At 40.8% G+C, this 26,733-nt stretch overlaps 1 protein-coding gene across 1 annotated transcript; it reads right to left on the reverse strand.

Annotated features, from left to right (window-relative positions):
* Window positions 1-22,085: 22,085 nt before the first annotated feature.
* socs3a (suppressor of cytokine signaling 3a) lies at window positions 22,086-24,879 on the reverse strand. Its single transcript, XM_050069605.1, has 2 exons — window positions 24,665-24,879; window positions 22,086-24,082 (listed from the first exon to the last, which is right to left on the reverse strand). The coding sequence occupies exon 2, from the start codon at window positions 23,941-23,943 to the stop codon at window positions 23,326-23,328; it is 618 nt and encodes a 205-aa protein (XP_049925562.1). The 5' UTR covers window positions 23,944-24,082; window positions 24,665-24,879; the 3' UTR covers window positions 22,086-23,325.
* Between the last annotated feature and the right edge of the window lie 1,854 nt (window positions 24,880-26,733).

Raw genomic sequence — 26,733 nt, forward strand, 5'->3', positions numbered from 1 at the left:
GCTGCTCAATATCTAAACACAGGAAAGAGGGAATGATAGCTCTTATAATAGGATGTCCTCTGTGACCCGTGGCATCCATTGTTGCTTTCCATGGAATTTTCCCTCCTCTTTGTTTCCATGTGTTTGTATTTGCTTAGCTGTTTTGCAGACATAGTAAAAGTTAATCACATCAACAACAAAAAAGTCTGAGCCAATATGATCTGGGAAAAAAATACATCTTGCTGTGCCAGTGGTCTTTGTATATTGTTATTGTTTGCATGCTGACCTTTGATTGTATATTGGATGAGACATGGTAATCACAATGTCAGTGCATCCATTTGTACATTGCATTTATTATACTTTTCTGAATTTATTGTATTATATTATCATAATGGGCCATTATGTGAGAAACATGAAAATACATTTTAATTTGTTTGATATTTGCAGAAATTTTGACACACAAATCAATAGTGTCGGGTGACCCTTCGCTTCCACATCAGCTACAATCATGGAACTGGTATTGCTTCTTGCTTGATCATCCATATAAGTCCTACTTACACTGCAAATTGTACTATTTAATGCTTGTCCAGATATGTGTTGTGGAAAGTAACAGGTACAGTTACTCAAGTACTGTGATTTTGATGTACATTTATTTTATACTTTTACATAAAAGAGGCATCTGCATTTTGGAGGCAAACATTGTTTTGTTACTGCATTACATTTATTTTATGGCTTTAATATTAATATACTAATATAATCAACAAATAAATGATGATATACCCAGCAGCATATAAAGTAGTTCAAATCAGCTTTATGTTTACCAGCTGCAACATTAACGTGATGCTTATGGTGGACTCGAGAACTCAACACACTACAGATTGAGAAAACACATGCAAATACAATCAAGCAGAGACCAACAGGGCTGAAAAATGAAGCCAATGCTGAAGTGCCAAAAACTGCAGTTCCTCAGATGACCACTTGTGACTGGCTCCAAAAATAAGTCAGTCCCCATTAACAGAAGAAATAAACACGTTTAGCTTAGTACAAAACAGTTTGGGGGTGAATTTGTTTTAAAAACTCACCCATTTAAGTGTTACTAAGGCTTTACGTTATGCACAATTAAGAGCATGTCCACTTTGAGTGACAGGTGGGTTCTGTTCGTTGTCAAGTTGCTAGCATGGCGACAGTGTTGGGTAACATAACCATAGAGACAGAGCGCAATGCGTCATAATCTGAAAGCCACGCCCCCAAAGGGGAAACAAGGCCCGCTTTCCCCTCCGCTTCTTCGCTCGTTCGCTGTCATTCTACCACCGCCTTCAAGTCTCCACGACTGAATTGCTAGCTAGGTAGCTAGCTAGCTAAAATTATTAGCTATAGCTAGCTAATAATTAGCTAATAATAAGATGGCAAAGGATTATTTTAGCACGCTATGCCTACCAGAGAGGCAATGGTATATTGATAAACTTAATATTGCCGGTCTACCTCAGTGTCCCTTCTCCTTACCTTGCTCGTCTTGGAAAAAACATGATGTGGAGATTCTTTTTTAAGAAGATGAGCATTTCAGCATGCTCAACCATCAGCCTGCTCCTACTACCGGCACACGTTGTTGTTTTGAGACATGCCTCTACATGCTGGTAGATTGATAGAATTGCTAGAGCGGACCGCTGGAATGGACTGCTTGAATCGCAGAGCGCTGAGCACAATTATAACAGAAGTTGCATTCATACTGTCAATGCTTTAGCTTAACATACATAAATACAGTTAACTCTTACTCTAAAAAATACTGTAGCGTCCGCCCGGGCGTGTAAAAGGATGACGCGGTTATTCGGCAACCCACCGTTTATTGTCCTCACAATACAGGTTACTGTTGGCCGTAACCACGCCAGCCGTAACGTTAGCTTACAACAACATGTACTCCTGTACTCTGCTCTAGCTCGCACACCAAAACACACACAAGCACGCGCATTCACACAGCCCTCATTCCCGTCCCACTCGCACCCCGCCCCCCTACCCATACTCATTCAGTCCCAAACATGACATTAACTCACAGAACATTAACAGTACAACAGAACATTCACTGCAGGGTCGCTACAATACATTTGGAGGGTTTGACAAAGTGTTTGCTGCACACATAGGCATACCGAGTGTCAGGATCCCACAATTTCTTCCCTGTTGAAGCCTCACGTTTTATTGCCTGTATCCACTTTTGTCTTCTACAAGGTTCCGTTTTTTTGCTCGACAGCTGATAAAAGCTAAGCTCTGGGTTTTTATTGGCCGTGCAGCCCACCACATAGCAACTTTTCGGCAATTGGACTTAGGGAAAACTCAACAGGTTGGAAACGGAGGGGGAAAGTGTGACGAGAAAGCGGGCCTCGTTTCCCCTTTGGGGGCGTAGCTTTCAGATTATGACGTGTTGTGCTCTGTCTCTATGGTGCAACCTCAGATTGAGAACCGGCGTATCTGTCACTAGTGTGATTTCAGAAAATGAAAGTTAATGGTCACATTTTGGTCACCTCAAACAAGTTTAGCTCAGCATTTGGTTGTACTAAAATATACTCTAAAGAGTTGAATGTTCATTTTTTCCAGTGAGTACATTTTGTTTTCATGGTTTAAAGCCTGTTTTTCAAGAGGGGAAACCAGCATTAGCATTATCAGAGTTAAGCATACTGTAAATGCACCATGCTAACCAAGTTAGCAGCTAGTGTTAGCGTCAACTAATCTCCTAATAGGGTCACACCTCATCATTTCTGCCTAAAATTTCCAAGACGGCAACTGTCAGAATGCCAAACTCAGAGCCACAAACCAATAGGTGAGGTTGCGTTGGCTATGTTCATTATTTTATGCAGTCTTTGGACACTACACAAGCAAATAAAGAAACATCTTCACCATTTTAATAACACAGCATTTAGAAAAAGTGTTGCAAACAGAGAAAACTAAAAACTGATGCATGTCACACATCTTAATAATACAATCACAGTGTTAAAATGAGACATAAATCTTACATTTTAAGTCCATCAGTTAATCCACTGATGGATAGCCAAGCTCAATAAATTCATAAACCACAAACCATGTCAACAAGAAGTGCATTGCAGACATGTGCTTCACTTGGTGTCCCCTGGAAACAGTTTCTGTGATGTTGTGAGATTCTTGCAGCCCATTTAATTGCAGCACTTTTTCTTAATGCTGTGCATGTGTCCTTAAATTGATGAAAAAGATGTGTATATTTGCATGTGCTTTCTTAATTTGCAGTGCCTTGAGCTCTCAGGGCCACCATAGATGCTTTTATATTAATGCATTAATAACTGTAATTAATCAATATAATTATTCTGCATAATAAGACATTTTACTGTTGGTACTTTGTAAATCAAAGTAAATCAATAAGCTATACTTTAAATTTATGAGAAAACTTTGTTTTTCTTGCATGCCTTCATGGAAAATGGTGAATATTAATTTACTGATTGATTGGGGACAGCAGAAGAACAATATTAAAACATCTGTTTACAAACTCTCAACAACTTGGGCAGTATAATCCAAGTTACATTTATCCAGTCACATGCTCAGTACTTCCCAAACGCATGCATTTTGGCATTAAAAAAAAACATTTGTTCCACTTTCAGTTCAGTTGGTGGAAATTCATGTTTGGGAAATACAGAGATAATATTTGGGAAGTACTGAGCATCTGACCTAATAAATGAGACTGCACGAGTTGTTAGAGTTTGTTTCTCTCGATATAGCTTTGCTGTAGTTAAACGTGGTCCTCAATAAATCAATATGTCAGCCATTTTCTTCACAAATTCAAGGTAACACTGCATGTCTAATTCATAGTACAAAAAAGTACAAAATGGATTGACATTATGTTTACATACAAAATTGTAGTTTTTAACAGTTTTATATGTCTCTAGAGAGCTATGACCCTTCCTTTTTTGCCAGAGATCCAGTAACTGGCTGCGTTCTTTGCTGACGCATCATCCCAGCAATCGTCAGGGCCATTCAAGGTCATTTCTGGTCACCGGATGACCTCTGTTACAGGAAAGACCTGTTCACGCAACCTGACTGAGCTCTGGTTTCAGTGCTTTGTTCTCTTATCGTAAAGTTCTTGCCTATTGTGTGCACATGCGCACATATAAGAGTCACACACACACACACACACACACACACAGTTGTCATTGTATACTAAGAAAGTGGCTTGATGTATTGAATGGCTCAACTGTGCGTCAAACCATTAGACAGCTTCCAGTAAAGCTCCTGCTTCTGGCTTATGATCCACACATGATGCAAGAATGTGGCTTTGGATCATTATGTTATTTTTTTTTTTACTTCAAATGGCCGAGTGTTTAGTCACATCGTACATCTTCACATCAGTTTCCACATTCCGCATTGGACAATCAGGAACTTTGTCCGCTGAGACTCAAGCTGTTTCGTGGAACAGAAGGACAAACATCCAAACAAGAAACAGATTTCTGCTCTGCTGTCATTTGATGTCATAAAGCCTGAGCTTACATGCAGTTTAAATGCACAAACCTACAAAACAAATTTAAAATAGAAATATTTTTATAAGTGTTTACATAATGTCCTCCAGTCAGATGCAGACTGCGCAGTATTGATACATCAGACTGCTTATTACATGCATAAAATCCCAGTTAATAATCCTGATAGTGTGCCCATACCACCATCATAATCTAGCAATCAGTCACATTTATCATGAAGCATGAGATAAAGATAGTTTTAACAGGAACTCTCCGCTGATACGTTACATAACGTATCATTCACCTGATAAGAATCTGTTTACACAGCAGGTGAACATTTTAATCCTGTGTCTGTTCAATATAAAAGAAAAAGTAACCCCACACACATGATTTACAGGTGTTGCTCTATTGTGGTGGCTTTATAACCTGCCATATACAGAGATAGTGCCATGGAGTGCCAGGAGTATGCAGCTGTTCGGTAGAATCGCCAGGTATAGCGTTAGGTCAGGATGAAAGCCTGCAGGCATCCGCCACATGGTGTCGAAGCTTTGATGTACAAGGATTTGAATCTCGCTCTGTTCTCTGGAAAATGTTCTTTTCTGTCGGCTGATGAAAGCCAGGACAGCTGCAGCTTGTGAATGAAAATCAGAAGGGTACAAGTAAAAAAGAAGAAACAAAAGACATGAGGACTGACCAGGTTTGCATATTAAAGGATAAGGCTGGCATTAATTTATATTTCTGTCATTGTTATCAAATGCATGAAAAGACCAAAGTCCATCTCTCAGCACTGTCTGAGTGCTCCAACCTGTCTGTGGCACTCAGCCCTAAGCAGAGGTGGAAAGGGTGCAAGAATAATGTACTCAAGTATAACCCCAGCTCCCTAAAAAGTTGGGACACTGTGTAAAATGTAAATGAAAACAGAATGCAATGATTTGCTAATATTTTTTTATATATATATATATATTTAATTGAATATAGTCAAGATATTTAATGTTCAAACTGTTAAACTTTATTGTTTTTTAAGATATACACTCATCCTCAATTTGATGCCTTCACTACGTTCCAAAAACTTTGGGACAAGGGCAACTGAGGACTGGGGAAGTTGTGGTGCTCAAAAAACACCTGGAACATTCAACAGGTAAACAGATAAATTGGTAACAGGTGATAGGATGATTTATAGGTATGAAAGGGGCATCCTCAAAAAGCTGAGTTGCTCACAAGCAAGTCACTTTGTATAAAACTGCAAAGGCAAACACTGAATTGCTAAGAGCTTAGTGATTTCAGCATCTATAATCTATAATATCATCAAAAGATTCAAGGAATCCGGAGAAATCGATGCACATAAGGGGCAAGGCTGAAAGCCAGCATTAAATGCCTGTGACCTCTGACCCATCAGGCTGCACTGCTATAAAAACTGAGATGATTATATAGAGGATATTACTACATGGCCTCAGGAACATTTTGGAAAGATCCAAGTTAATAATCTACCATGCAAAGTGGATTATCAACAACATGCAGAAGCGTTGCAGACTTCTCTAGGCCTGACATCATCTGAGATGCACAGACACAAAGTAGAAAAGTGTGCAGTGGTCTGACGAGTCATTTCAAAGTGTTCTTGGAAATCATGGATGTTGTGTCCTCTGGGCTGGAGAGAAAAAAGGACAATCCAGTTTGTTACCAGCTCAATGCTCAAAAGCCAGCATCTGTGATGGTATGCATGGGTGTTAGGTCCCATGACATCATGGGCAAATTGCACATCTGTAAAGGCACCATAAATGCTTTAAGGTACACACAGGTTTTGGAGCAACTTATGCTGCCATCCAGACAGTCTTTTTCAGGGATGACCCTGTGTATTCCAGCAACACAATGCCAAGTCACATTCTGCACATGTTACAACAGTGTGGCTTTGTGGTAAAAGAGTGTGAGCACTATACTGGCCTGACTGCAGTCCAGACCTGTCTCCCATTGAAAATGTGTGACACAATCTGAAGCACAAAACACTGCAGTGGAGGCCCCGGGCTGCTCAACTTAAGTCATATATCAAGCAAGAATAAGGAAAAATTTGACTTTCACAGCTTCAACAATTAGTGTCTGTCAGTTCCCGAACACTTACTTGTGTTGTTAAAAGAAAAAGTACACAGTGGTAAACAGTGTTATTTAGTTTAACAAATTTTTGTTGTTTTTCATGGAAAATTATAGAATATCACCACACTTATAATTTAAAGTATACTATTCCCAGAACTGATTAACACTAACCCTGACAGTGAATAAAATACAGCTGTTCATGACAAGCTTGGTCACAATCAGCTGTATCTTATCATGCTGGTATGCATGTTGTACATATTTTATTCAGTATCTCCTGTTGTTGTCACATATGTTTAAATGACTCAGTTTCGTGGAATTAGTTGCGTGTCAACATGTCGAGGTGACTTTGATGGTTTTACAAATGTAGCATATCTCACTGATAAGCAAAACACATCTATAGTAAGTGACAGTGATAGAGAACACCACAGAGATGCATTTATCTGTTCATCTTCTACGTGCCATAGCAGCATCTATCTATAAAGTCAAACTCAGAGGAAATTTCTCAGGAACTACTAGTCACTCCCCCATGTGATGATTGTTTCCCTGCCAGCTTTCTGTTTAATACAGGACATCACAGCAGGATAAGCAGCTGCTGCAGGAGTGTTAGGTGCTGAACAAAAGAGGCAGTCTTTTTTGTGAGAATGTTTTTTCTAGTGTATAACCTTAATGATACCCAGGAAAGTTGAAAGGAAATCCCATGAATATCATAATTAACTTAATAAACTTTAATTGCAGGGCACTTTTCAAAACACAGTTGCAAAATGCTTCATGGGACAGATAAAATAGTATACACCCTCAAGATAAAAAAAAAATGAACATAGGCAAATTCAGATAAAACAGAGGGCCAAATTCACAAAAGGATTGCGTGGCTTTTGCGGCCACTAAACTGGTAAAAATGGAGCAAACAGAGACCGTCTAATTCACAAAGCACGCGCAGAGGGTGAAATGCTCCACTAATTGCACTGCCAAGCAGATTGTGTCTCGGTGCTCCGGTGTTATTTGCACGTATGAGGTAATACGCATATATTTGGCGGAAAAATTGCCCATTTCTATGCAAATGAGCCTCATTGATAAACAACGTGTAATTCACTAACACCAGCGCTAATAGTATGGAGCTATATTTGTGTCTTTATTACATGCAAGAAAATAAATGATATGAGAGACTAAAAAAAGTTTTGAGAGAAAGTATTTTGTCATAGAATATAAAAAAAAATAATCTGAGATTTAACAAATGATTTCCAAGAAAAAAACTCTCTCAAAAAACTTTTTTTACTCTCAAATATTATTTTTTTGCTATCAGTGTGAAAACATTTTCTTTCTCTCTCAAAACCTAAGTCTTTGCTCTCGTGTCAGGAAAATAATGTCATGGGCGGGGCCACGTTCCTATTGGCCAGTCTCAATCGAATTGACAGCTAGGTGAGGATCGTCTTGGGAGTCGAATTCAAATGAATCGTTCATCCACCATAGTGGATTCACCGGCGTATATGCGCTGCGTTATTTGGCAGCGGAGACTCCAATGTTTGGGTAAGATGATGACACACCCAACTCGATGGGTAGCTAGCTGAGCAAGTTGGTTATTAAAATCATTCCTATAATGAATCCCTTTTCTCACCTAACGTTATTTTACCGAGATTGTGTTATTAACTGCACTAGCCAGCTAGTGTTAATTTTACATCTAGCTAGGTTATCCCATTAACGTTACTTTACTACGGTGCTTTTCTCTTCCAACATTCCATGTGTGGCAGGGTGAGCGCTGCTACACCTCCGCCCTTAATTGGCATCAGCTGGGCCTAATTTCCAGTTGTCGGAGCCTAATTGCGCAGTGGTGGCACCTGCGTTATTTGGTCTTCCCCTCACGGGCACGCTCACTTCTACCTGGTGTTTACCTGGCGAGGGCTGTGTGTGGCGTGCTCCGGTTGGCGTGCTTTGTGTGTGTCATCCTCCGGTTTCTGTACCCAAACTTGGGACTCATAAGGTAGGCATGGGTGCTGCAATGTTTGTAAACTGACTGTAAATCAGTCTGTAAATAATATTTTGACATTATTATTATAATCATTATTACTTTAATGGCATCCGAAGATACTGATGCGTTGAACAGGTGACAGTCTGCGGTCGTTCTCAAAACGCACTTCTGTCACGCACTTCAAAAGCAACTTTCAATAATTTATTTTACGAAACGGGGGAAACAAACGTGAACAAAAACGGTTCCATAATTCATATTAAATTCAAAAGATAACGAAAAAACAGCTACAAGTGAGAGGGAATAGTGATAAAGTGGTCAGACTTGGTCAAATCCACAGCCTCAACCCATCCGACACTGTTAGACTGACTCACCAGCAGACATCATTACATGAGGGTATACAGTATTCAGTACTTTGCCAAACAAAGTCTGCCATTGTTCTGCCATGGTGTTCTTGGCGCAAAGCCAGCATTTATACTTTGCCATGTGTGGCTTATTGCAACCAGGGGCAAATCAGGGGCAAACTGCACTCAGTTGCCAAACTTTGTGGGCGTGTTTGCGCTGGTATATCATTAGCGCAATATCCTTTGTGAATAGGACGTTAAGACGGAGCAAACTGCGGGTGCAAATGAAGTGCAATTCAAGGTGCTATCAGCGGCCGCAGTTCATTCTTCGTGAATTCGGCCCAGAGTGTGCAATAAAAACAAATAAATAATAGATTTGATAAAAGAGGAATAGAAACTACACAAACAATAGATTTACTGTAAACAAAAAAAAAAGAAGAAGAAGAAGAAGAAGAAGAAGAAGAAGCCTTTGTGTAAAGTATGTATTGAGTTCCTCAGGTAAGGAGTTCAACAGCAGGAACAGTTAGGATGGTCCCACCTGAGGAGTGCAGGCAGCAGCCAGGCTCATACGGCATGTGTAAGTCTATAATCTGTGTAAGAGCAAGGCCATGATGGGCTTTAAAAGTAACTAACAGGTAGCCCGTGTAGCATTGGTCGTGATGTGGTCTTGTCTCTTGGAATTAGTTAAAAGTCTGGCAGCCGAGTTTTAAACGAGCTGGAGATAAGAAATGGCGTCAAGTTGAAAGCACAGATGACTTTTTCAAGGTCCACTTGAGATAAAAAATGATTTACTTTTGCAACGTTTCTAATTTGAAGAAAGCATGATTGCACAATCTTGGTTATTTGTATGTTGAAACAGAGCTCAGAGTCAAGGATAATACCCAAAATGTGTCAGAGTCACTACTAGTCAGCGGAAGATAAAGTTGTGTGTCATCCACATTACTGTGGAAATTAATATTATTATACCTACGAACTACCTGACCCAGAGGAAGCATATTAATAGAAAACAGAACAGGACCCAGAATTGACCCCTGGGGAACACCACAAGAGAGGGGGACAGGGGATGAGGAATATTCTGCCATTACAATGGAGAATGATCTTTCAGAGAGATGGGAGTGAAACCAGACAAGAGCACTGTCCTTAAGTCCAACATAGTTTTCAAGGCTGAATCAAGGCTGAAAAAGGCTGATTAAGCATATTGCAGGCAGAGACAGTTAAGAAACTGCGAGCTGACTTAGAGTTAAAAGACCGAGAGCGAATAAAGGTAGATAGCTTATAGACAGGAAGCGGGAGCAAGGTTTGGAAAATGACAGCCTTGTGATAATTAAAATCAAGCAATTCAAACTTATCAAGAGAAACACCATAAGCGTTACCAGCTACGTTCCTTCAAGTGGTTGCTTTTTAATGTACCCCGGGTTTTAACAGATCTGGGGAAAACTGCATTCTCCTACTCTGCATCTTTGACATGGAACAATCTTATAAACATTCAAAATTAGAAACACTTACATCCATTAATGCATTTAAGGGCATCATAAAGAATGTGGTGACAGAGACGTGCTTATTTTTTAGAGGCCACTATATTTGTTGTTTCATTGTGGATTTTTGTATTATACAGTATGTTGTATTTGTTGCATTTTAAATGTGTTTTGATTGGCTGCAACCTTTGCAAGTTCTCTCTTGTAAAAGAGATTCTCAATCTCAATGGGACTTCCTGCTTAAATAAAGGTTAAATTAAATAAATAAATAAGACAACACAAGGTCAAGGGTATGTCCCTGATTATGTGTTGGCTCTTTAACATGCTGTTCAAGATTACAAAACTCAAAGAGGGTAATAAAATCAGCAATAAAAGTAGACATTGAGGGGCAACAAACATGTATATTAAAACCCCCAAGAACTCGTACTTGGACATAATAAATAAAAGAAGGGCCCTACAGAGTAGCAGGTCCTGGACACGTCAAATAAAGGCCAGAGAAACGTATTAAGAGAGACAGGGGAACATTTTCAGTTATTATTAAAAACCTCGGCAGCCTCCAGGGCTCAGCTGCCGAGGTTGATTAAAACAGTAGTTAAGAAGACATGCCTCAATTAGCGGGACAGAGTGTTATTGCTGAAAGTATTTGAATACTTCTGAGGAAACTTGCTCAGCTACGCTTGCGTAACTGTAAGGTTTCACAAGAAGAAGGAAGCTCCTGTTTTTCTTCTATATAATATGCAAAACTGCTGAGTTTTCACTTCTCTCCTCAAAACAACAGAGAACTACTTTTATCAAAAAAAAAAAAAAATCAAATCTTATTTGTGGTTAATGTCCACAGCTGGTACCCCTGCACTCACTGCATAGGTGGCTACAACTCCACACACACAGAGTATACACTTCACATACTGCATTTGGTTCCCATGGTGAGGTGACGACAACCTGTGTTGCACAATAAACAGGGGCAGTGTTAGCGTCAGTTACGTCAGAGCCGGGATCGAGCGTCATGACGTGACGGAGACACACCTTGTTCCAATAAAAGACTCTCTTACACATACACACACAGACATGCAGGGATGTCCTTGTATATAACAAAAGACAAATACTGTCAGAACAATGCGGGGATTCTTTTTTAGAACAAACTATTATAACCTTGCCTGTCAACAAACACTGTTGTCAGCTAAAACATGAATTACAATAAAAATGTTCATGACTCAGAGGACAGCTGTTTTATAATCCCCACAGCTCAGGAGCGGTGTACAGCTGCAGCACAGTTTCTTGCTGCTTATTGGTTTGAATGTATGAAAGATAGTGAACAAATGTTGATTGTCTGATGGGTTTTCCACTCAAATAAGATGAACAGGAAGTGAGTCAGGGTATCACCACAGTCGCACAGCAACAAGCTTGTTAAAGACCTTTTCCATCCCACACTATCTGTTCAGTGTTACATGAAAGCTGATTACATTTTTTTCAACAGCTTTTAAATACCTTGCTGTGTATGGGTGCCCCGTGTTTTCCCACGTTGCAACTAATGAAGCTTTGCAGGGTGTATTGAAGTATCTCGTGCAGCAACCATCCACCAGAAATACGTCATTTCGCTCTGTTCCAGCCTACTGCTACACCAGTGTGCATTTTGCAACGGTGACTCAGAGGGTGTTTCCCGGCAGTGCAGGAGGACTGTTAGGGATTTCTCCTCAGCTGACATTGTTTACATTCAGTACCTGCTTGACAATTACAATCACCCCAACTGTAAATGCAGTTTCTGGAAATGCAGAAAAGAAAGGAAAACTATCAACAGTTTACTTGAAATTGCAGCATTATCTTCATAACCTTTATAAATGAAAGCAAAACAGACTTTACAAACCTTATCTGCTCACACAACTCATTTCTGCACCTTTGCACTAGCTCCACCAATGGTTGTGTAACTCGATAATGTGCCGGCTAGTGTGTAGGTGTGTGGAACCGTACTGTAGCGCGGCCTAATTGTGGCTCCTGTGTGACTCAAAGAAGGACTTCAACGTCAAGCCCATCCTCAAAAGGGACAAATTGTGTAACATGGATCGAATTACCAAGGAAATGTAAATATTTAGAATGGGCCTGTATGTGCTTGTGTGTGGTTTCCAGTAAAACTGTAGGCAGGTTTTCACACTACAATATAGTAGGAGTAACACTATGATGACTCAGAGCATTTCTACGTGATTCCAACTGACAAGTTGTGAAAAGTGCTATATGACTGCTTCTGGAAAGGTAAAATATTGTGGGCCTACATGTGCACTTAAAGGCCACTTTATTAGGTACACCTGTGCAATCTAGTACAACAATACAGTACAGTATAGTACAGTAGTAAGTGACCATGACATATAATCATTTGTAAAGAAAGGTGGTGTACCTAAGTGAGCAGGGAGGGTATTCACACTCCATATAAATATGACATCTAATAGCGACCATGCATGGATTACTGAACAAGCCTATGGGGCAGAGGCCCAGGGGCTCAAAGTGTCAAGGGCAAAGGTGCAACCAGGAAGAGACTCAAAATTACCTTTCAGAGATACACACCCGCAAAAAGATGCACTACAACTACAAAGAGACACAGAACCACCCGCAACCTGTGTGTCTTTGTCCTGTGTAGGAGGGGTGGTGGGGCATTTTGTGTATCTGTGCCCAAAATCCACACATGCTAGTGACTCCCACTTTGGTGCATCTGCAGCTTTAGTTACTGTAATAATTTATAATCCAAAGATTATTAATGTAAAGTATCATGTTGGAAAGTGGGTCTAGTGGAAGTGTAATATTTTTATGCATTGCTTTCCTGGAAAATCTGGGATCTGTGAAATATGCAGTCGGCCTAAAATAGCCAAGGTCATTTTAAGAGCGGCCAGAAGAGTTTATGGACAATACCGTCAGTGGTGATGGCTTATATCCAACGTCTAATTTAGTATCATTGCCTCATATTTATTCCTGCTTCATCTGTCTGTTTTTCCTCTTCTCTGCTTGGAAACCCCCCCCCTCCTCTCCTGAAGCAGAGCAGAGCAGTGATATAACAGTCCGCACAGAGAGCTGCTGAAGTGGCAGAGGATTCAGGCTCAAAGAATACTGTGAAGATGGAAGTGCAGATTTATATTATTACAGCCAGGCAGCGGAGTGCAGCACAGGGAAGTGGAGTGCTAACAGTAAATCTGAAGGCCTGGAGGAGGAACAGGAGGAGCGTGACCGGAGAAGCCTGGAGGAGGGTGGGACTTGCGGGCCATGGTGACTCATTGCTGCGCCCTGATTGGCTCTCCTATCTGGCATCTGGAGCTCATTGACAATGGCTCCATGGCAACCAGTAGTTGTGGAATTGTAAACAGTACTGAGGGACTGGAAAGACGAGCGGGAAGCAGGCTTTCACCGTTTCTCCACCACGCGCTCAAGAGCTCCAACGAGGCTGTCAGTGCACTTTATAAGTGCGTGCCGAGGTCGGGGGTCAAATGAGGTGAAATGACCAGATGCACATATAAAGGCCTTTTCTTGTGCATAGTATGAGTGTAATATCCAACCTTCTGCAGCATTTAGAAAAGAAAGATTTATTTTTGCCACTGTAAAAAGGGAATACAGTATAATAATGAATATGTTGTGTTTCAGTGTATTGCACATTTGTTCAAGTTGCTATGATAATAATGTTTTAGAAAAATATTTTATAAGTGACAAATGAGAAATAATGTGCATGAGCAGATTATGAGAGAGTGGGCCCCTGGGCAGACACATGCAAACGGCCCCATCACCTCTCCTAAATAGGTGCAAGACACTGTGTGTTTTGCCTCTATTTGTTGTTGTTTTGCATCTCTTTGTGGTTTTCAGTGGTAATTTTGTTTGTCCTTGAGGTTGTTTTGTGTTTCTTTGTAATCATGTTGTGTCTCTTTGAGGCCATTTTGTGTCTCAGAGGGGTATATGTGTCTTTTTTGGTTGTTTTGTTACTTTTTGTAGTTGTTTTGTGTCTCTTTGATATATATTTGTGTCTTTATTGGGTTGTTTTGTTACTTTTTGGAGTTGTTTTATGTCTCTTTGAGCTATATTTGTGTCTTTTTTGGTTGTTTTGTGTTCCTTTGAAGCCATTTTGTGTCTCTTAGGGGTATATTTGTGTATTTTTTTGGTTGTTTTGTTACTTTTTGGAGTTGTTTTATGTCTCTTTGAGCTATCTATACAGCTGACATTTTGGACCTCTGGGCCTAAGAAATGGAACATAACTGGGTTTCACTATGTGACCTGCAGTGAGTGGTTTAGTTTCTGGAACTTTCCTCATTGTATTCATAGTCAGTAGTTTCCCTGGGAACTACCATTCAAACTTTCTCAGTATAGTTCCCCTGGTCCCAGAACTACCTTCTAACTAACTTCATATAAAACTACATCAGCTCTAGTTTCAGAGGCACTTTAGCTAGAAACTGTGGGGCTTGAATTCAGTATGGGTAGTCAAAAACCCTCTTACTTAGAAAATAATTTGTGCTGATGATGATCAGACAGCATTAGTTCCACTACATTAATATGAGAAATGATGCTCAAAATAAGCCAGAATAACTGACATCACCCGTGTACACAGGGTATTTTAAAAACTGTGCCGTCAGGAGCAAAAGCATTCCCTAATTTTGGCCTTCCTTGTGAGCCTTATGAGCCTCTATGTCTTTCAAAACTCTGTACAACTTCAGCTCCCATGAGTCCTTGACAAATAGGCATCCTGTCAAAACCACATGGGGGCAGACATAAAAGATGCTTGCTCAGCCCTGCAAATATCCTTATACTGGGAAAATGTAGTAGGAATTGTTTGGAATATAAATAGCGTATGGAACTATGCAAAATTATCTGACCATTTACCGTCACTTCTGTGTTTGTTTGGGTTATTTTTAACCATGCCTGCACCATGAATACAAAGTTCAGCTTTATCACTTAATTGACCATTTGCATCACACTTATCCTAGTAGATAAATAGAATTACAATATATCTAAGTCAGCGGGACAAGCTAACAAAAAAGGGCTTAGATCTATAAGAGTTTTACTGGTTTAAAGGTCACACACTTTTTAGTTGTGCCAGTTTCAGGAAATCTACAGTCAGATGTTTGCTACCATCGAATTTCACCACATTAGACTGTTTATCTTGTACAGGGACTTTTTTTAGACCTACGGTTTGAGTGTTTGACACATCACACAGCTACATTCAACATCATTTACTCCAAAGGTAAAAAGAAACAATACAGAAATTAATAACAGCAGACAAGACACTTCTTACTTTCCACAAGCAGAGTAGGTTTGTGTGAGTATAATGTTTGTGTATTACTCATCTTTCTGTAGTGTTTGCCATCTGTGTGCACCTCAACAATGACGTCAACCTGGAGATGCTGGAGCCTCATGTCCTGCTTATACAACCAAGAGGCTGACGCGGATGGATTTTTCCAGCCCGCAGGTTGGATTTATCGTAAATCCGACATGACATTAGGCATTGTGCTTTAATGAGCCCAGCTGAATTCAGGCACATTGTACTCAGGGAGCAATTGCCAGGGAAAACTATCCCATTTTGTACAACCATTATACTTCAAAAAAAAAAATAAAATATATATATATATATATATATATATATATATATATATATATATATATTTTAAATGAGGCCAGTTAAGGCCCAATCCCAATACACCCCTTGCTCCTACCACTTAGGCACACTTCAAAGTGGGTGTTAGGAGAAATCATTGCCAAGATGGCTGCACAAGCAACAAAGGAAACTCACAAATGTGTTTTATTTGTTAATAAAGATTTGAATTACAATAACCATCGCATTGTCTTTGCCTTTTCTTTATAACAAGCATAACAAAAGAAATTGCTAGTAGTTTGCCTACGTCTAGTTAACTAGCTACCTAACATTGCAATGGTATCACTGATTTGTGCATGACAGTACCGCAATTTGTCATATTTCAAAGTTGCAACATAAGTCAGGCAGAAAAGTTGCTGTACTTGTTACCACTGGAAGGGAGCACAGGTTGCTAACGTTAGCCTATACCAAGCACTGCTAGTGGCCTGGTAATGACACACCGTTCTTTTGTGATTGATAGCGTTAAACTTAAAGGAAATGGCCACTTTAGAATGAAAATACAGACAGTACTTACTGACCCTCATGCCGACAAGAAGTCTAGTGTAGTTTTTTAATCCACAAAACTCTTCCAGGGTATCAGAGGATAACAGCTAGCTGGAATAACAGCTACACGTGGAGTGCATGAAACCCACATTTTGAAAATGTAATAAAACTCTGCTAATGCATTTCAAAAACGTCAGAACGGCTCGTCCGTCGTAATCCAAGGGCCCTGAAGCCACGGCATGCAAAATTGACTTGAAAAGACGTAATTTACTCCACTTTTATAGCACTATAAAGCACCGGCTAGTGGTGGTGCTAGTTCTCGAGTCTCGCGCAAGTTGCCATGTAAACACATCACGCCTGCAGGGCAGGCTAACTGACCACGGTGAGAAATGAAAGTGGAGTAAATTACGTCTTTTCAAGTCAATTTTGCATGCCGCGGCTTCAGGGCACTTGGATTACGACGGACGAGCCTGTCACGTTAAACAGCTGAGAGTGGGACCCAAAAGCAAGACTCGGAGACAGGAATCAGTTAAAGGTGCTTTAATTGAATGTTGTGGCTGGATGGCGAGGCAGTGCAGTGAGGCAGGGCGAAGGCGGGGTGGAGAGACGAGGTGGTGGGGCACAACGGAGAGGCACGGTGAAGGACGGGGGCAGATCCAGCAGGCGCAGGCAGAATGCAGGTGAGCGAGGAGGATTCCTGATCACAGGAGAAACAAGGTAAGTCACAACGAAACAGCAACAGGAAACACTGGCAACAAGATCACTGAAGGAGTCGAGAGTCAAAACACAGTATACCGCGTGGGAAACTGGACGATCTGACGACGAGTGGCTGGAGAGACCAGGCTTTAACTGAGACTGATGAGAATGAGGAACAGGTGCGTAGCCTGCACACCTGCTGGCTCGCTGGACCCGCCCCTAGGAGAGAGGAGACACAGACACGGGGGAGGGGAGACACACTGGGAACACAGACTCATGACAGAGCCGTTCTGACGTTTTTGAAATGCATTAGCGGAGTTTTATTACATTTTCAAAATGTGGGTTCCATGCACTTCAAGTGTAGCTGTTATTCCAGCTAGCTGTTATCCTCCGATACCCCGAACGAGTTTTGTGGATTAAAAAACTACACTGGACTTCTTGTCGGCATGAGGGTCAGTAAGTACTGTCTGTATTTTCATTCTAAAGTGGCCATTTCCTTTAAGTTGTGGACAAATCCGTCTTGACAACTGCAAAAGGATGCCCATAGCCCACACGAGAGAAATCCCCACAGCTGAAGACTTCATAATCACAAAGTCTGGCAACACTCAAGGCATCTGTTTATGTAAACGCCAACATCAGCTACCGATCATGTATCATAGCCTTAAAGGGTTTTCACATTTCACAGGGTAGGATTTCAAACATGACCCCTTGTAACTCTGTTCCGAGGGGCAAGGTGGAAAACAAGGGGTAGGGGTAAAAATTAGAAATGGTTTTGGGCCTAAAAATATGTTTATTGCACAGTTAGTAAGAATAGTAAGGGCCGGCTAGTAATGAGGCTGATATGCAGTGTTATAAATGATGATGTCCACCAACACAAAGCCAAAAAGCAACACACTAAAAATTAAAGTTCCCTATCTGACATAACACACTCTCTATTTTAAACAGCACTGACGTACTTTATGAGAAAGTTTCCAGTTTGCCTCCAATAGTCTTTAAATAAGTGTTCTTAAGAGAACTGAAAATCAAACGCACATAAAAAGAAACCTAACCGTGTTATCGTTCCAAATATCAGCTCTGTGTTTTGTACCATCTGTGTGAAAGGTCTGAGCACAGCTGTGAAGAGCACGTCGGCACTTCCTCAGACAAACCTGCTGTGGGAGCTGTGAGCGGTTTCAGACACAGACAACTGACTGTGGGTGTAGCTACAGTGACAGGCACATGCTTTTTGTGCTCTGACTCTTCAGAGCTATTCTCTAGAATCACATGACCATAGACTACCAGAGAATTTCTCCTGAGCAGCGCTGCAAGCCTGCATGCTGTTAATAGTTCTCCAGCGAAGGTCGAACTGGTTTCAGCTGGCTTTTTGAAGTGTTACGGTTGTTGCATAAATGGCTCTGATAGGTTGTTGATACTTCTCATTAAATACCTTGCAGTAATGACAAATGCTCCAAACCACTCAGCACATAAAGGACTCTACATGTTTTTATCTTGGGCTTCCCCATTTATCTCCCCTGTGTGTTGTGTGTACATGCAGCTCAGGCTTACTTGGAATCGAAGGTGATGTGAGCTTTTTTTTTTTGGAACATTTTGCAGCAGCCTGCACTTATTTGGTATTATTACACACAAATGGATTTATTCAGTACTCCTAGCCTTGACCTGCACCCATCTCCTTAAAATAACAGCAACCAGATTAGTGTTTCATGATGTTTCCAAAATCCTTGCATTGTTTAGCTCTAAGTAAATAAAGGGGGGAGTCTTTTATGTTTTACAAGGAAAGCAAAGAATGACCCAAACTGTTTTGCGGCTTTCTCTGAGACATTAATTACATTTCTGAGGGGGCTTTTGAGTGCGTATTTCAATAGAATCATGTCGGTTTGATGTCAAGACATTTACAGAGAGGGAAAAAAAGGCATTTTTCTGGACCACTCACACAGCACAAATCACCTCAGAGACCCCTTATCTCTCTAAAACCTCTCCACTGAGCCCCTCGGCTGAGAGGAAACAATAAAGTGCTGAAGCAGGTAGAACTGATTCCCGTAATTATGGTGGATATGGAGGTTATTGCAGATTCCCGTTCATCCATCATTTCAGCGGTTTGCCGTAAATGTGCATGACGTTCCTGCCTGGCTGTAGTCTCTCTTAATGTTATGTACGGTGAAGACATGAGGGAACTGTGCTTTCACGGGGGTGCAATAAATAAGCCACTTCTGAGGTGGGAGTGAGTAAGTCGTAGTAGAAATCCTAATCATTACATTGAATTTTTTTTTACCTTACTTTCTTATTGTTTGTGGTTCCACATGTCGTATATATATTTTTTTCATTTTATTCTGACCTTACTAAATTCCAATATGTGTACTGAAGTTTTGAACTGGCAATCCTTACCTTCGCCACAAAGCAGGCATTTTATGAAGGTGACAAAATACAGACACGACCATAAAGCCTTGTTATTACAAAAAAAAAATGCAATGAAATAACAGATTCAGTTGGGATTTGACAGGAATAATGTTGCGTAAAAAGCACTAACCTAACATCAATGAAAACCCCCTACTTTTAGCCGTGTTTTACAGCAGTTCTCTATGAGGCCCCAAACAGATGTCATGCATCATTTTTTGTAATGAACTTATGAAGCATGCTGTCAGTTTAAAATCATGTTTATTTGCAACTCTGACAGAACTAGAAAAGTGCACTCAGTAGAGTGCAGATCTCCAACAGACCACCACTAGACCTTACTGACACCCACTCTTGCAGAACACACAACACAGCTGCGCCCAATTGAAATGTCCTTCCTGGCTCCCTTACAGTCAAGATGGGCAAAGATAACAAGGCAGGGCTTTTTGGTGATGAATTGTGTCTTAGTTTAGTGGATCATAACATTAATCTGCAGATTCTCTGATTCAAACTTAGACCAAATTTTCTTTGGATGTTTGTGTTTTAGCCGCAGTGAAAGCCACAATTTGGTCTGCAACAGACTAGTCGAAGCCTCTTGTTTAGCTGTGCCAATTTCCTGAAAACTTGCGTCCCCTACCAGCTGATTAAAAGAAGTGGGGATTTAGTGTCATCAGTGACAGTATAAAAATGTCAGTAATACAAGTTTGAACATACAGTCATACATGTGCACACAAAATATTAGGCTGATTGGTCCAGTAGTTTGCCAGATTAGCTGTGGACAGACAGATACACACACTCAAATGCACACGTGCACACACACACACAACTGAATCCATGATCCCCTCTCAGCTTTATGCCTGATGGAGATATTAAGTTAAAGTCATTAAGTATTAAGAGGGCCCAAGCAATCCAGGATGCCAAACAAGCCCAGGCTCACTCCGAAGATGTTGAAATCCGGTGCTCGGGCAGCGACTTGCAGCGTCAGAAACCAACGAATAAGAGGCATCTTTTAATGTCAGCATGATACGCAGCAGGGGGAAATGTGGCTAGACAAGGATGAAAGTAGAGGTGGCAAAAGTCCAACTGGGGCGGGTGGGAGCGATGGTGGATGGGTCCAACAAACACCCACTTTTACCCGATGATAGCGGTGTTCACGTCTCAGATTAGAAAGCCAAACCCTGTTCGTTTTTCTTAAACCTAATGACGCGCTTTTGTTGCCTAAACCCAATCATGTGTGTTTGTTGTTGAAGGAAAAGAAACGTCAATTTGAGGTACCGACGCAGTGTGTTGATTTTGAAAGAGACTGTACGTAAATGTTAAATTTCCAGTGAAAACAGAAGTGTATTTTGAAAGAAGACAATGCATGTAACAGGCAGAACTTCACACGGGGTCCCAGAGCATCAACAACCAACGCACCCAGGGTACCTTGCACGTTGTATGTGGACGTGGAAAGTCCATGACCAAATGTCAAAATGTGATGAGGTCTGAGTGAGAGTGTGTTGGCCAAACACAACATTCCGGTTAGAGAAACTGCCTGATTAAATAATTCCTTGAGTGATAAAATTTGGCAAAGAAAACTTTTTAATGTTTTTTTAATATTTTAAAGAGACCATATATGTAAAATAAAATCACTCACACACTTGCAGATGAAAACCAGACGCTTTTTACAAAGGAAAGGGGGCCAGGGAGCACAGGATGTGTCGTTCTAAAAATAATCCTCACAATAACTCACTCTGGTTGGAGGAGGCTTGACATTTTTCCTGATAAGCACTGTGGTAGAGTCGTCTGAAGTCAGAGTGTGCGCAGGTGAACGTACGGTATGTCAAACGTGCTGTTGTTCTAAGGACATGTTGTACAAGTGAGCTGGCAGCACTCAGCTTGATTACTGGATGAGGTGCAACATAGGCAACGGAAGATACAACTGTTTAAATTCCTATGTGTTGAAGCACAAATGTTGACATATTTTTACCTTAGTGTGCGTTTGTGTACAGGGCGGGAGACACTTCTGAGAAGCTGTGTACTCGTACAGTAAGAGGAATTCATGTTATAAGCAGGCATCATTATGTAAGTGCATGTGAGAGCGTGTCAGGTCACGCTAACACCTACTTAGAATCAAGTGAGTCACAGCAGAATAAAGGAGTCAGCTAGAACTTCTCTAGAAGCCTGTGTGTGTGTGTAATACAGTTCTAGTGTATTTTGTCTGAAGCAGCTACTCAACTTCTTTGTTAAAGGGAGAAGTTATCAGCTCAGAAAATAATTATGAGATATGATTTTTGCTTTGTTTGAGGCTGAAACTAAGTTCGTGTCTCCCAGGAAACTTATCATCAAAAGAGACGCTTTAAAGCTCTTGAGATATGAGAAACTGATAACATGTTGAGATATAATTTAGTGTGTCTCTGAAAATGTGGTGTCACACAGAGCAGTGTTTTCCCATCTGGGGTCAAGGCAGAGGGTGACGCTTCAAAAATTTAAGAGGAAATCATGAAACCAGTGAATGTAACTTTAAGATGCTTATGACGTGTAGTGTGTTTCACTATTAGTCAGTTTACTCTGCCTGTGGAAATGAAGCTTGAGTCATGACAAAACACCGAGATCTCATTTCATAGAAAAATAGTGCTCTTTTATTATAAATTAATGAAATGTTCATACAAATATAAATAAGTGCAAAGTCGTATCAGTCTGCTTGCTTCGTCAAACAAATATCTTCAAGCATCCACAGCCAGTGGTTTGGCTGGCAAAAAGTACATCTTTATAAAAGACAGCACAAAAAAAAAAACAGATCTGCACTCATGTAAACTCATGAAAATAAGACACAATTTGACTCTTCTCCATACTGGGAAAAGACAGATACCATGTTTAATACATTCAACTGCGAGCAATGGTGACCCTGTCTGTGCCACAAATATACTACCACATCTTTTGGTATGTATATGTATATTCTCACCACTGAAAACATATCAAACAGTGGTACTGTTCTCTCAAGTAAGATCCTCTAGGATTCAGTCATGTTGGTGCTCCAACAAACTGCTGTCTAGTTCAGGCAAGTTTGGCATAAACCCTTCCTTTAAACAAAATATCAGAAACAAATTCTTTGCACATTTTCTGGTCTTTTTAAAGTAAGATTCAGATTTAAAAACAACAACAAAAAAATCCCATTTTGCCTGGCACCCACAGGGCCATCAGTGTCCACTCATTTGTACTCTAAGTTTCCATTGTCTCTGAGTTTCCAGCATGGTCAGAGATCCCAGGATGCTGGACTAGACGTGTCTAATACGTCCAAGATTATCATCCGAGGTCAGCAAAAAAGCCGGCCCTGACTGTAAAAGCCGGCTTTAATGGATGGATGATTTTCTGAGGCTGATGTGTGTGAGCTCGACAGCTTCGCAGCACATTTGGTTAGCAGCAGCAGCGGCGGCAGCAGCAGCAGCAGAGGGAACCTGTGCGTCATCAGACTGTAGACAGCTGACTGTGAGCCTCACTTCAGTTTTCAGTAAGTTGTATGTCATCAGTGAGGCAGAGGAGGACGGCGGGGTTTCTCGCTTTCATACCACCAGATTACAGCAGTGCTCTTTTATCTCTTGGCCCTCTTATCCTCCTCAGTCCAGAGTCTCTTTCTGAAAATGTGGACCTTATTAGACTGATGCCCACTTTTCTGGGAGACCTGCATGCGTCTTGTCAGTACAATGAACTGCTCCTTTTCACAAGCTTGATCTCGGGCTTGTCTCTCGTGACTCTGCTTCACTGTTACTCCTCAGTGAATGTAGGTGCGCTGAAACCATCCAATTTCTTCATTACACTCTAAAGTCTTTGCTCATCCAAGAGCATCAGTCCAACGCCTCTAGATAGGAGCGTCATATTCCTGGAGAAACTCCTTAAGAGGATGAGGAAGTTGGTCTCTTTTAGTAGAAATGTCCAAATGTCCATTTACTGTTTTCCTGCACAGGTGCTGCAACGTGGATAAGCTGCAGGAGAGAGGTTTGATGAGCTCCAGAGGGATCTTCTCCCCTCCAGAGTAAATGTAGTAGATACTCCCACTGCGCGTGTTCCCTTTGCTCTGAGCCATGTAGAAATGGACCAGCTTGAGGACGCAGTCAAAGTGGGGGACAGACTGAATGTTCTTAGGGTCTGTTTGCAGGTAAAAAGAGGAAGAGTCACACTGGATGCGCAGGTTCTTGGTGCCCGACGCCGTCTTGACACTGAGGGCGAACAGGTGTCTGTTGTCGGAGCTGTCCCTGATGAGGAACGTGCCCGTTGCCTCACCCGCCAGCATGGCGTTGGCCTCCTTCCCGGTGATGGCGCCCCAGTAGAAGCCACTCTCCTGGAGCTTGTGGAGGGTGGCGAGGACCATCTGGTACTGCGTTTTGGAGGTGAAAGTCTTGTAACGGTATGGCAGCCGCATGCTGGAGTCCAAGAGGCTGCTGCTCATTGCGGAGTCAAACTTGCTGTGAGTTACCATGGCGCTTTGCCCGATCTCTATGCAGCTTGGGGAGCACTGGGCGCCACACAGACAAGAGAAAAAGAGGTGGGGTCAAACAGAGGTTCAGAGGGTTGTCGGTGAGGGCGCGAGGAGGTCAGTCCGTCTGGAAATGAAACACCTGAGGAGACAAGAGAGGAGATGGTGAGCTCAGTGTGGAAACGATGACACCCAAAACGCAGTTTAAAAGTTGAACACTGACATACAGTAACAGCCCAGATCTGTTTTAGTCATGCTGAGGTCTACTGTAATACCTCTCCACTGCAGCAAGCTCTGCTGGAAACTATTTTTCCAGATGTGGAAGCTCATGTGTTTAAACATCCCTGGTGATGATAGGGAAACTGCCCCAGAGAGCAATGACTGCTTTTTTTTTCATCATTTAGAAACAAGAAAAAAGCCCCAAAGTGCATGATCTCTCTCATGTTTAAGAGAAGGTATCACTTTAACAGCTTGTTTAACCAAAATGCTTCCAAAGAAGTTCCAGCCATTTCGGGGAAACTTTTTTTTTTTCTGTAATCTGCCCTCGGGACTCGGTCAGTTCCAGTAAAGACAACGTAATCTTGATTGCGCAATTTACACGCCGTGACCGGCTTCCACTAAAAATCACTTAGATAGAGATGCTTAACATTATTTATCCACTTTTTTTTATGACATGCACAGATTAAAAATATCATATGTTGGGGAAAAAAGAAGCGATCCTCACCTTGAATGTTTCTCCAAACGTGCTCTTTTATAATAAATCCAAATGCGCGCTGGCTGGATAGATGTCCCTTCACAGTTGTCCAGCGGCTGTCAGGGTGATACAAATGTTTCTGAAGTTCTCTGGCAACAAACTTCAAACTTGTGAAGTAGTTTTTCTCGGTGTGTAGGGGTCTGTGTGTGTCCCCGCTGAGCTGTGAGTTACTTATGAAGCAGGAGACGGAGAGCAGTCATTATGTAGCGCGCAGACTCCGCCTCCGCCTCCGCCTTTCCAGTAAAGCCTCTCTCTCTCTTGGCAGGCTGACAGGAAGCATTATTTATTTTTTTTAAAGGATTCCTGCTATGAGAAGTGCCCTCCCCCTGCTGTTCCTCCAAAATGAAGTTAAGGAGGAGTTCCAAGCAATAATTATTTACCTTTGGTAACCTAGTATCTGTCCTTTTAGTGTCTTATAAACACTTTAAATAATATCATCTCTCTTTTTGTCAGAATTAGAGAATCAGCTGCAGAGTTACATATTTGATTATATGTCCTTTTTTGTAGAAGTTCCGCTTGAGCCTCAAGTATGAGGTAATGGTTCAGTCTGAGCTGTGTATTTTCTCAGAAATACTCAGTAATTGCAGTCCGCCTGCAGAGCAGCAGTTCTCCAGAGGGGGCGCTGGATTTAGGGGAAGTTCATACAGCACATGAAGACATTATTTCCCAATAGCAACAGCTGGTATCCAGGGGTAGCAGGTTTTTATTTACTCACAGTTGCGAAGTTTAATGTCCTGAGATCCATATTAAGAGCAATAAAGGGCTCTATCTCCAAATGCAGTTTGTTAAAATGTCATTAAATATCAAATGTGCATTTTATAGTCAGTAGGTAACTGTTATGTCTTGTCTTACACACACACACGAACTCAAAAGACTCAAAATATACTGTTTCCGCACTGACACATTTATCAAACAACAACTTATTACAAGTTTATGCCCTGTCCCAAACTGAATAAAACTTGCCCCCCAAAACACCTTCTTAATACACAGCTTTCCATAAAAACGCATCATGTGGCCCCTGTGGGCACACATACAGTAAATGGATCAGATAATCAATCAATCAGATAATCAATAGCCAAGTATCACAAAGAAAGCCTCACAGGGCTGTACAAATAATTTTAAAAAAGCAATGCGCAATATATGCAAAACACTCAAACATCTATAAAAGTGAGATAAACTACATAAAAAGCATTACAAACTTAATATGTGGCGCATGTAATAAAATAAAACAGTAATAAGCAGCATAAGCAAATAATATATGAATGCAATAAAGTAAAACACAGCTGTGATGATATCAAGTATGTCATTATAGGATAAAAAATATAATAGTTGAGAAATATTATACATTAATAAACACTTAAAATGTCATCATATGTGCTTTCAACGACATTATAGTGTGTTATCAACCATTTATTAAATGTTTATATGGTGATTATGAGTGCTGAGGTATTATTTTTTATAATAAAAAAATTATATTTATTGTATCTGTTTTTTTATTCTATTTTATTTTATTTTATTCTATTTTATTTTTATTTCATTTTATTTTACTTAATTTTATTTTATTTTATTTCATGACACAATCCTATTTTACGTAAGATCCAAATTTGGATAATCCATCACTAATTCTCAACTACTAGTGAAAAAAATAAATAAAGAGGTTTCCTCCCACTGTGGTGACCCTAACTCTTCTTCTGACCTCATCCTTACCGTAACACTTCCTTTATCATCACTATTTTAATAATTCGTACTTAAGCATTAAGCAGTTCAAAGGAAGCTGACTTCAGATCCTCACGTCAAGTCAGTCTAATCTTTGGCAACATGCGTGTGACTGATCGAGTGCTCATACTATCCACATCAGCACCCTCCCTGCTGACTCAGCTATGACCACCGTCAGCCTCAGGTGGTTATTGTGCTTCAGATTAACTGCAGGCTATGGTGTCATGTCAGACTTTGTCTTCCTTTAACCAGCTCACTCAATGTACTCATCATGTATAGGAAGGCCTGCTAGTGAAAGTCAGACAGGAGATAGCTCTGACACT

The sequence above is a fragment of the Epinephelus moara genome, chromosome 18 (assembly GCF_006386435.1).
Source record: "Epinephelus moara isolate mb chromosome 18, YSFRI_EMoa_1.0, whole genome shotgun sequence".
NCBI classification, from domain to species: Eukaryota; Metazoa; Chordata; class Actinopteri; order Perciformes; family Serranidae; genus Epinephelus; species Epinephelus moara.